The 12,818-nt window shown below is 39.0% G+C and overlaps 1 protein-coding gene across 1 annotated transcript in view; it reads right to left on the bottom strand.

Moving 5' to 3' along the window:
- The window catches only part of DIP2B (disco interacting protein 2 homolog B), a 624,447-nt gene that overhangs the window by 46,533 nt on the left and 565,096 nt on the right, over positions 1-12,818 (bottom strand). The window contains 7 exon segments of the mRNA XM_053708237.1: positions 615-675; positions 3,266-3,335; positions 3,337-3,438; positions 3,741-3,909; positions 4,280-4,393; positions 4,640-4,746; positions 4,748-4,758. Of these exon segments, the coding sequence (XP_053564212.1) occupies positions 615-675; positions 3,266-3,335; positions 3,337-3,438; positions 3,741-3,909; positions 4,280-4,393; positions 4,640-4,746; positions 4,748-4,758 (634 nt within the window).

A 12,818-nucleotide genomic window follows, 5' to 3' on the forward strand; every position in this document is an offset into this window, starting at 1 on the left:
TTGTACGATGTATAACTGATACAAATGTTATTGTAAGTTTTAAAATATTGGTAAATGGAAAGTTTTTATTTTCAATAGTAGCATGTCCAATAACAAATCTTTTTAGGGTATTATTTATTTTACAATGATGTTTACAAAATGAGTTTTTCTGGAAACTGCCTGTGAAATGTAAGTGGTACAATGGCTCACCGGCTTTATGTCAAACGTAACAGCTTTTAAGTAGATATTTCAGGATAGAGCAGACACCATTTATATTTTTTTATATTTTGTTATATAATAAAATTTATTAAAAAATAATAAGCTACAAAAGATTTTAAAAGCTTTACAATAGTAAGATTATACTTGCTATATTTTATGTGTGGTTACATATTGTGTTTAATGTACAAGTAATACACACCCTAGTTACTTACCCTCAATACATGCATGTGCATACTCTAGTGATTAACCCCTTAATTGCTGTGCTCAAATTTAATATATTGCATGTTGTGGAAAACAACACAGTGAGAAAAGATTTCGTCTATCCTTTCCTGATAGATGAAATATAAACATACAATACAGTACTCCAGCTTAAAAGCCATCCATGCTGTTTAAGCTTATATTTCACTTCAGCTTACCTGTCATGCCGGAGTGATTTGAGATCCACATACACTGTTGTAGGATCTGGCCCTGAGGTTCCCCTACAGAAAAAAAATAATGTTGGTCAATTCATGCTTTATTTTCTATATCAAAATGTGTTGAGTATTTTTTTTTTTTCTAAACAGACACAAAACGTATTCAAATGCTCACAACCAAGCTTGGTATTTGAATACTTCAAATATATTTTACTAAAGGCATACATTATGTAACTTAAAGGGACATGATGCTTCTAACATTTCTTTCATTATTCAGATAGAGCATTCAATTTTAAACAACTTTCAAGCAAACAAATTTACTTTTATTATCTAATTTGCTTTTGCTCTTGCAATGTTTTTTTTTTTAAAAGAATACCTAGGTAGACTAGGAGCTTGCCTGCTGATTGGATGCTGCACATATATACCTCTTATCATTGGCTTACTGATGTATTCAGCTTATTCCCAGTAGTGCATTGCTGCTCCTTCAATAACCGGATCTCTAACAGAATGAAGCAAAATTAATAATACAAGTAAATTGGACAGTTGTTTAAAATTGTATGTTCTATCTGAAACCATAAAAGAAAAAAAAAATGAGTTCATGTCCCTTTAAGCACGAAGTAAGAAACCTAGTATCTATAATCTTGGAAGGAAAAGGTGCTGCCTTAAAGGAGACATGAAACATGACATTTTTTCTGTCATGACTTAGATAGAGCTGTAATTTTAAACAACGTTCTAATTTACTTATATTATCAAATTTCTTAAAGTGAATGTCAATTTTGATGTTAAAAGTGCCCGCTTTTTAAAAATTCGATTAAAAACAGGGGCACTTTAATTTATCAAAATATACATTTCACTCCTGTTGAGAAAAAAAAAACTTACCTTTTAATCTTCACAGCAGCTCCAGCTCTCCTCATCCGTTGCAAAGCCTCTTCCTGGTGTAAAATGAGGAATCCGGCATCCTCCAATCACAGCGTTGAATCAAAACACTGATTCCCCCGGGGGGGGGGGGGGGCAGTGATTGGAGGATGACCTATCCATCATTTCTGACGTCAGAATGGTTTGCAACGACAGGAGGAAGATGGAGCTGCTGTCAGGATTAAAAGGTAAGTTTGTTTTCTCAACAGGAGTAGAAATGTAAATTTTGATAATTAAAGATGCCCCTGTTTTTAATCGAATTTTAAAAAACCAGGCACTTTAGAATCAAAATTGACATTCACTTTAAAGTGACTGTAAACTTTAATGAATTAAAGCTCAGTAAATAATCTTTAAACATGTTAACCTAATACATTAAACTTTACAGTCACTTCTTTTTTTAAATTCCATTTTGTTATGGGAAAAACATACTGCCGATACCTCCGCATTTCCTTCTATATTTAGCATATCGATGACGAATCCGGCTTCCTCCAATCGTTGCATGCCCCCTTTGGTGTCCAGCTCGTGGATCACACAACGATTGGAGGAAGCCAGATTCAGCATCGATATGCTAAATACAGAAGGAGATGTGGGCGGAGGATTGCGGTATGTTTACCGTAATGAAATGGTAAGTATTTAAAAAAAAAAGAAAAGTTTAATGAATAAAGTGCCCTCGTTATTAAGATTATTTTTAGAGTACTTGGCTTTAAATCATTAAACTTTACATTCACTTTAATTCTCTTGGTACTTTTTGTGAAAACTAGGGATGTAGCTCAGGGGTGTGCACGTTGTCTGGAGCACTATAATGGCAGCAGTTTTGCAAAAATATTATCCATATGCAAGAGCAATAGATAGCAGCACTATTTCCTGCCATACAGTGCTCCAGACACCTATCTAGCTATCCAACAAAGAACAACATCGGAACAAAGCAAATTTGATAATAGAAGAAAATAAAAAAAAAAAAAAAACTGTATGCTCCTCCTTTTTAAACAAATGTTTACTGCAACAATATTATGGGGCTATATAGAAACCAGATAGTTTGTAACAAAATGTTCTCTGACAGACATTAACATATGATAACCTATGCAGGTCAATACCTATCTAGGCAGCTACTCACAGTAATGTGCATGGCAAATTTTTAACTAATTTGCAACAAGCCCTATGCATTCCTTATTGCTTCATAATGTTAATCTCTGTTTTTTTTTTTTTTTAAATTTTGCACGATCATTTAAATAAAAATATGTATTTCTCGTACCTGCCAACAGAAGCTTACTTCACCCCCCCGCTCTTCTTCCTGCTTTCTGAACTATGTGACGTAGAGAGCTCTCTCACCTGCTCCCATGTAATTTTCTATGATTTCTGCCTTCAAGCTACAATTTGCGCATGCGCTAAAGATATCCGCCGTGGTTAAAATAGTTTGTGATGCACAATACGAGTAAGGGTGTATATTGGTATCAAAGGACGCCAGCTGGGCCTGACCGTGACCCCCTCACCAAAAAAAAGTGCTTTAACATAGATGAGGGCGAAGAAACAGCTGCAGGAATATAGATGCTTTATTGGTATTATATTTTAATTAACGCATATTAAATGGTTACTGATGAATTAAGTGGGATGTTTACCATTATTGTTTACCATCACTTTAAGAGTTAATAAAATTTCTCATTAAGTTATTATTTGGGTGAAATAGGCAGATGTTGTGAAGCATACATGAATATGAATATAAAATTTCATAACATTTTACACCTGTAAACATATAGCAGTATTGACTCTTGATCAAACGTGGGTACTGACAGCTCGAGGAGATAGACCCAAGATCTTTAAAAAGTTTGGAAAATGAGTATGTAAGAGAAACTCTTGGCCGCTCTTCAGCCACTACCACACATGTCCGTACGTAGGAGAGGTTAATGCCTTTTGTCTAGGTAAAAATAAATATATATATTATTGTTCATCTAAAATGTGTGTGATTTTTACCTTCAGTGGTGCAAATAAAGCATTTTGGGATTCAGATTTATTACATAAATATCAGTAAATATTAACTAGATACTTCCAATTAGAAGTCATTTGTATGAGACATTGTAAATTAGTACTGCACTAAAAACTAATGATGTCACTAAATAAGAAATAAAGGCAATGTTCACTAATATATATTACAATTATGTTTGAAAAATGTTTTACAGTGGTCTCAAGGGTATTGATCTTTGAATTAAAATATTTTACCTTCAGCACCTCAATCTGACTTCCAAGTCCCTTTGAGCACATTTCCATTACAGAATAGGAACAAAAAGTGTCCCTAATTTTGTATTGGCTGACTGCAGACAGCCACAAGCATAAATTGGATTCCAACTCCATAGGAGGAATTAAGATCGACTGGTGACCGGAATAAACACTTCAGAAGAAAAGAAAAATCTGTTTAGATTCTTTAAAAGATAAGTGAAATAAATAAATAAATAAAACTCATAAAAACTAATATTTCTGGCATTTAAAAAAATATTTTTGGCTTAAAACAAATGTAATTAATATACACGAGTCAAGATAAATTCTACTGTGTTGTTCTATATCAACAATAACACACAAAAATGTTACTTTATATTTGCACCATAAGCTTTAACATGCACACTTAATCACTAGCTTACATACACACACAGCTTTCTACGTATAAATACTAAATCCAATGTTGAACATGGACATAATCCACTTAGGTAAAATCATATTAAGTTGGTTTGGGTTTTAATTTTAAGCACATTTTTTAATTGTACCTGCAAAGGCACCAAAGTACAAATCCAAGTCCACAGTATGGATCTAGACAAATGGCTATCTGTCGAGAAGAGTACAGCTCACACTGCAGTTTTATGGCCCGACAAGTGCTGTTACTGCCCCATGAGACATCTTGAGCAAAGAAGGAGAGAAAAAAAACTGAATTGATATGGTTAAAAAGTTACATTTTTAAACGGTATATTAATATATGTTAAAATATGTCCCTGATCTATAGGCATACACACAGAGACCCAATATGAATAACATTTCTGATTACTGGATAGAGTGAAATGATACAGGATAATTTCATGTAGAGAGAGTAAAGATCCAGGATGAGTCATTACTGAGGAATTGCTGCATACTAAACATACCTTAACCCAGTGAGCATGCCAGTAGTGCTAACACTGAAATCGAGGTACGCTAGCATCTCAGGCGTTGGGGGTTTATACATCTGATACGTCCGCTTCCTTCGGCAAATCATCTACAAAATAATGAAATAAATTAAGTAAAATACAAATTTGCAATAGTCTGATAGGTGGCCATAGCACTGAAAATTTAAAAAGCTTTGGTTTGACAGAGAACTGGAGAAAACAAATTTATATTTACCCAATACATTTCTTTCTATACCGGGCAGGTAGAGTCCACGACTTCATTCCAATTACTAGTGGGGATATTCAACTCCTGGCCAGCAGAGCTGTTTAAGTGTCACTTACCTTACCCATAACCCCCAGTCATTCGGTTTGAAGGGAAACTCAAAAAGAAGGGTATAGAGGTGCCTGAGGTTAACACTAAAAAGCTGCCTTCCTTAAATTTAAATAAGGTCGAGGGTCCTGGACTCTCCATGCCTGGAAAGAAAGAAATTCAGGTATGCATACATTTTGTTTTCTTTCCTATGGCATGGAAAGCCCACAACTTAATTCAAATTACTAGTGGGAACCCATTTCCCCATGAGTAGAGGACCCTGAATAAAAAGGGAGGGGAGAACAAGGCAGGCCGGATCTAAACAGAAGGCCACTGCCAGCTTGAAGAACTTTCTCCAAAAAGAAGCCTCAGCCGAGGCAAAAGTATCAAATTTGTAGAATTTGGAACAGGTATCGCAAAGAGGACCATGTTGCCCGACTTGCAAATTTGCTCCACAGAGGCTTCATTTTTGAAAGCCCAGGAAGAGGGACGATAACTCTAGTGGAATGAGCCAAAAATTCTCTCAGGAGGTTGCTGTCCAGCAGTCTCAAACGTAAACCAGATTAACACTTCTCAACCAGAGAGAAAGGGTAGTAGAGGTGGCCTTCTGACCTTTACGCTGACCAGAGAAAACAACGAACAGGGCAGTAGACTGCTGAAAATCTTTAGTTGCATGGAGGTAAAATTTTTAGAGCACGCACAACATCCAAGTTATGCAAAAGACGTTCCTTCTGGGAAGAAGGATTGGGACAAAACGACAATTTCCTGATTAATATTGCGATCTGACACTACCTTAGGAAGAAAACCCAGCTTAGTACGAAGAAACCGTCTTTTCCGCATGAAAAATTAGATAAGCAGAATTACACTGCAGAGCCGAAAGTTCAGAAAGCCCTGCGAGCTGAAGAAATATCAAGAAGAAACAAAACCTTCCAAGATAATTTAATATCAACAGAATGCATTGGCTCAAACTGAGCCTGTTGCAAAACCTAAGAATAAGGTTAAGGCTCCAAGGAGGAGCAACCAGGTTTTAAGTCTGACCAGGGACTGAACACAAGATTGGACATATGGCAAATCTGCCAGGCATTTGTGCAAAAGAATAGAGAGTGCATAAATCTGGCCCTTCAGAGTACTGACTGACAAACCCTTCTCCAGGCCCTCCTGAAGAAAAGACAAAATTCTGGGAATCCTTACTCTTCTCCAAGAGAAACCCTTCGATTTACACCAATAAAGGTATATGCGCCATACCTTTATGGTAAATCTTGTGAGTAACAGGTTTACGAGCCTGGAGTATGGTATCAATGACCTGTCTCAGAGAAGCCAAGCCTAGTCAAAACAAGGCGTTCAATCTCCAAGCAGTCAGCTGCAGAGAATCTAGATTTGGATGGAGGAAGGACCCTGAAATAAAGCTTGGCGTTTTTGACGAGACACCATCAGATCCAATTCCGGGATTCCCCACCTGAGGGTTATCTTCTGAGAACACCTCCGGATGGAGAGCCCACTCCTGGGATGAAAAGTCTGTCTGCTCAGAAAAATCAGCCTCCCAGTTTTCTACCCCTGAAATGTGGACTGGCAGATAGGAGACAATTGTGAGCTTCCGCCCACTGCAGAATGCGAGTAACCTGCTTCATTGCTAAGGAACCTCAGAGTTCCCCCCTGATGGTTGATGTAAGCCAATGAGGTGATATTGTCCGATTGGAATATGATATATTGGGACCTAAAAGATAATTGTGGCCAAGCTATCAAGGCATTGAAGATTGCTCTCAAACTCTAAGATGTTTATGGGAAGAGAGAAGACCTCCTCCCGAGTCCACAGGCCCTGAGCTTTTAGAGAGCCCCAAACTGCTCCCCAGCCTAATAGGCTGGCGTCCGTGGTCATAATCACCCCCAGAAAAGTCTCAGGAAGCAAGTGTCCCGAGACAGATAGTCCTGTGAAATCCACCCAAAAGAGAGAGTCTCTTGTTAGAGGATCCAGATGTATCCTCTGCGATAGATCTGAATGGCTCTCCATTCCATTGATTGAGCCTTGCATAGTTGCAGAGGTCTCAGATGGAATCGAGCAAAAGGAATAATGTCCATGGAAGCCACGATCAGACAATCACCTCCATGCATTGAGCTACTGATGGCCTAATAGCAGATCGGAGAGAAAGGCACAAAGCGAGAAGGTTTGGATGTTCTGACTTCGCGTCAGGAAAATCTTTATGGACAGAGAATTTATGATTCTCCCTATGGAACACACCCTTGTAGCTGGAACAAGGGAGCTCTTTTCCAGCATTCACTTTCCAGCTGTGGGAAACAAAGAAAAAGACAACAAACATCTCTGTATGTTGAAAAGAAGTCGTCTAGGTAAGGCCGTCACTGCAATTCCTGAGATCTGACCACTGCCAAAAGAGCTCCAGAACCTTTGTGAATATTCTGTGAGCCATGGCAAGGCCAAACGGAAGTGCAACAAACTGGAAATGCTTGTCCAGAAAGGCAAACCTCAGAAAACGGGTGATTAATCCCTGTGAATGGGAACATTAAGATACGGGTCCTTCAGGTCTATGGTCGTCATAAATGACCCTCTTGGGACAAGGGAAGAATGAAACAAATGGTTTCCATTTTGAAGGACAGAACCCAGAGGAACTTGTTTAGACACTTTAGGTCTAAAATGGGACAGGAAAGTTCCCTCCCTTTTTGGGAACCACAGAAAGATTTGAAAAGGATCCTAGACCCCCGTTCCCTTATGGGAACTGGAACAATCACTCCCAAGGAAGATAGGTCCTTTACGCAGTTTAAGAAGGCCTCTCTCTTTACCTGGTCTGCAGAGAATCTTGAGAGGATGAATCTGCCCCTGGGAGGACAAGTTTTAAAGCCTATTCTGTAACCCCTGGGATACTATGCCCACTGCCTATGGATCTGGAACATCTCGTATCCAAGCTTGACGAAATTAAGTCTGCCCCTACTTGATCCAGAATCGGACCGGGGGCAATCCCTTCATGATGATTTTGAATCAGTGGAAGGCTTCTTGCTTTGCTTCCCTTTCAAGGCTAACTGGACCTCCATGAAGTCTTGGATTGCTCTGGCTTGGAAGAGGAGGAGGAAGACTTTCTGTCCTTTGAAATTATGAAAGAACCAAAAATTTGAATTTTGACGACCCTTAGGTCTATTCTTCATGTCCTGAGGTAGGAAAGATCCCTTTCCACCAGTAATTTCTGAAATGATCTCCACCAGACAAGGACCGAATAAAGTCTTACCATTATAAGGTAATGACAAAATCTTGGACTTGGAGGGTTCCATCAGCCGACCAAGATTTTAAACCACAAAGCTCTGTGAGCAAGAACTGCAAAGCTAAACATTTTGGTCCCCAGTCTAATCACTTGCATGTTGACATCACAGATAAAAGGAATTGGCCAGTTTAAGAGCCTTGATCCTATCTTGGATCTCCTCTATAGTAGTCTCTTCCGAAATCAGCTCAGACAATAGGCTGCCACTGTATTCCTGATGAATGTACATCTTTTTTTAAGTAAGGCCTCTAGCTTCTTATCCATGGGATCCATGAAGGAACAACTATCCTCTATAGGAATAGTAGTTCTTTTGGCCAGAGTAGAAATCACTCCTTCTACCTAAGGCACAGTGTGCCACGAGTCACGAATGGAGTCAGCAACAGGAAATATCTTCTTAAAAACAGGGAAACGGGAAAAAGGAATCCCTGGCTTATCCCATTCCTGAGCTATAATTTCAGACATCCTGTCTGAACAGGAAAAAACGTCCATAGAAGAGGGAGAATCATAAACTCTATTAAGTTTAATTGACCTTTTAGGATTGACCACGACAGAAGGTTCGGATGTCGTCCAAATTAGCTAGAACCTCCTTCAAAAGTAAACGGAGGTGATCAAGCTTAAATCAGAAATTAACTTCTTCAGATTCTGCAAAATCTCCCCCTACTATGTCAAAGTCCGAGATCTCACCCTCAGAAGCTACTGAGGTGTCGTCCTTGACAGACATAGGGGAGAGGTTGACCAGCGCAGATTTAGAGGGGTCTGAAATCTTTTTTTAGATTTCGTCTTACCGCTTACCCGTAGCAGGGAAAGCAGATAAAGCTGCAAACACCGCAGAAATCATCTGTGCAGCAAAATCCCCTGGTAAATAAACACCCCAGGAGGTTGAGAGGAAACACAAGGCACTGTATGTGAAACAATTAAGACTTGGGACATTTAAGGAGAAAGCTGAGGCATGTCACGCACAGCATTATCCTGAGAGACACTTAGAGAAATTTGTCTTTAAATTTTAAAGTTTTAGCTAAGCATACGGAACAAAATTGCATAGGCAAAACAATGTGGGCCTCTAAACAAAGTAAGCCTTTATCCAAAGAAATAGAAGGATCCTATTCTGTGTCCATAGCTACAGAAATCCAGTTCCCACTGAATAAGACAAAATTAAACTGTTCCCACAGAACGTTAGGAAAATCACATAAACAATAATTTATGTAAGAACTTACCTGATATAATTCTTTCTTTCATATTAGCAAGAGTCCATGAGCTAGTGACGTATGGGATATACATTCCTACCAGGAGGGGTAAAGTTTCCCAAACCTCAAAATGCTATAAATACACCCCTCACCACACCCACAATTCAGTTTAACGAAATAGCCAAGAATGGGGTGATAAAAAAGTGCGAAAGCATATAAAATAAGGAATTGGAATAATTGTGCTTTATAAAAAAATCATAACCACCACAAAAAAGGGCGGGCCTCATGGACTCTTGCTAATATGAAAGAAATGAATTTATCAGGTAAGTTCTTACATAAATTATGTTTTCTTTCATGTAATTAGCAAGAGTCCATGAGCTAGTGACGTATGGGATAATGACTACCCAAGATGTGGATCTTTCCACACAAGAGTCACTAGAGAGGGATGGGATAAAATAAAGACAGGCCAATTCCTGCTGAAAATAATCCACACCCAAAAATAAGTTAAATAACGAAAAACATAAGCAGAAGATTCAAACTGAAACCGCTGCCTGAAGTACTTTCTACCAAAAACTGCTTCAGAAGAAGAAAATACATCAAAATGGTAGAATTAGTAAAAGTATGCAAAGAGGACCAAGTTGCTGCTCTTGCAAATCTGGTCAACCGAAGCTTCATTCCTAAACGCCCAGGAAGTAGAAACTGACCTAGTAGAATGAGGCTGTAATTCTTTGAGGCGGAGTTTTACCCGACTCAACATAGGCAAGATGAATTAAAGATTTCAACCAAGATGCCCAAAGAAATGGCAGAAGCTTTCTGGCCTTTTCTAGACCGGAAAAGATAAATAACTAGAAGTCTTACGAAAGATTTCGTAGCTTCAACATAATATTTCAAAGCTCTAACAACATCCAAAGAATGCAACGATTTCTCCTTAAGAATTCTTAGGATTAGGACATAATGAAGGAACCACAATTTCTCTACTAATGTTGTTGGAATCACAACTTTAGGTAAAAATTCAAAAGAAGTTCGCAACACCGCCTTATCCTGATGAAAAATCAGAAAAGGAGACTCACAAGAAGAGCAGATAATTCAGAAACTCTTCTGGCAGAAGAGATGGCCAAAAGGAACAAAACTTTCCAAGAAAGTAATTTAATGTCCAAATGAATGCATAGGTTCAAACGGAGGAGCTTGAAGAGCTCCCAGAACCAAATTCAAACTCCAAGGAGGAGAAATTGACTTAATGACAGGTTTTATACGAACCAAAGCTTGTACAAAACAATGAATATCAGGAAGAATAGCAATCTTTCTGTGAAAAAGAACAGAAAGAGCAGAGATTTGTCCTTTCAAAGAACTTGCGGACACAACCCTTATCTAAACCATCCTGAAGAAACTGTAAAATTCTCGGTATTCTAAAAGAATGCCAAGAAAAATGATGAGAAAGACACCAAGAAATATAAGTCTTCCAGACTCTATAATATATCTCTCGAGATACAGATTTACGAGCCTGTAACATAGTATTAATCACAGAGTCAGAGAAACCTCTTTGACCAAGAATCAAGCGTCAATCTCCATACCTTTAAATTTAAGGATTTCAGATCCTGATGGAAAAAAGGACCTTGTGACAGAAGGTCCTGGTCTTAACGGAAGAGTCCACGGTTGGCAAGAGGCCATCCGGACAAGATCCGCATACCAAAACCTGTGAGGGCCATGCCGGAGCTACCAGCAGAAACAAACGAGCATTTCCTTCAGAATCTTGGAGATTACTCTTGGAAGAAGAACTAGAGGCGGAAAGATATAGGCAGGATGATACTTCCAAGGAAGTGATAATGCATCACTGCCTCCGTCTGAGGATCCCGGGATCTGGACAGATACCTGGGAAGTTTCTTGTTTAGATGGGACGCCATCTGATCTATTTCTGGAAGTTCCCACATTTGAACAATCTGAAGAAATACCTCTGGGTGAAGAGACCATTCGCCCGGATCCAACGTTTGGCGACTGAGATAATCCGCTTCCCAATTGTCTATACCTGGGATATGAACCGCAGAGATTAGACAGGAGCTGGATTCCGCCCAAACCAAAAATTCAAGATACTTCTTTCATAGCCAGAGGACTGTGAGTCCCTCCTTGATGATTGATGTATGCCACAGTTGTGACATTGTCTGTCTGAAAACAAATGAACGATTCTCTCTTCAGAAGAGGCCAAAACTGAAGAGCTCTGAAAATTGCACGGAGTTCCAAAATATTGATCGGTAATCTCACCTCCTGAGATTCCCAAACTCCTTGTGCCGTCAGAGATCCCCACACAGCTCCCCAACCTGTGAGACTTGCATCTGTTGAAATTACAGTCCAGGTCGGAAGCACAAAAGAAGCCCCCTGAATTAAACGATGGTGATCTGTCCACCATGTTAGAGAGTGGTCGAACAATCGGTTTTTAAAGATATTAATTGAGATATCTTCGTGTAAATCCTTGCACCATGCTTCAGCATACAGAGCTGAAGAGGTCGCATGTGAAAACGAGCAAAGGGGATCGCGTCCGATGCAGCAGGTCATAAGACCTAGAATTTCCATGCATAAGGCTACCGAAGGGAATGATTGTGACTGAAGGTTTCGACAAGCTGCAATCAATTTTAGACGTCTCTTGTCTGTTAAAGACAGAGTCATGGACACTGAATCCATCTGGAACCCAGAAAGGTTACCCTTGTCTGAGGAATCAAAGAACTTTTTGGTAAATTGATCCTCCAACCATGATCTTGAAGAAACAACACAAGTCGATTCGTATGAGATTCTGCTAAATGTAAAAGAGTGAGCAAAGTACCAAGATATCGTCCAAATAAGGAAATACCACAATACCCTGTTCTCTGATTACAGACAGAAGGGCACCGAGAACCTTTGTAAAAAATTCTTGGAGCTGTAGCTAGGCCAAACGGCAGAGCCACAAACTGGTAATGCTTGTCCAGAAAAGAGAATCTCAGGAACTGATAATGATCTGGATGAATCGGAATATGCAGATATGCATCCTGTAAATCTATTGTGGACATATAATTCCCTTGCTGAACAAAAGGCAAGATAGTCCTTACAGTTACCATCTTGAACGTTGGTATTCTTACATAACGATTCAATATTTTTAGATCCAGAACTGGTCTGAAGGAATTCTCCTTCTTTGGTACAATGAAGAGATTTGAATAAAACCCCATCCCCTGTTCCGGAACTGGAACTGGCATAATTACTCCAGTCAACTCTAGATCTGAAACACATTTCAGAAATGCTGAATTGTGGGTGTGGTGAGGGGGTGTATTTATAGGCATTTTGAGGTTTGGGAAACTTTGCCCCTCCTGGTAGAAATGTATATCCCATACGTCACTAGCTCATGGACTCTTGCTAATACATGAAAGAAAAGAACTTTAGGCACTAAAAAA

The sequence above is a fragment of the Bombina bombina genome, chromosome 3 (genome assembly GCF_027579735.1).
Source record: "Bombina bombina isolate aBomBom1 chromosome 3, aBomBom1.pri, whole genome shotgun sequence".
Taxonomy (NCBI): domain Eukaryota; kingdom Metazoa; phylum Chordata; class Amphibia; order Anura; family Bombinatoridae; genus Bombina; species Bombina bombina.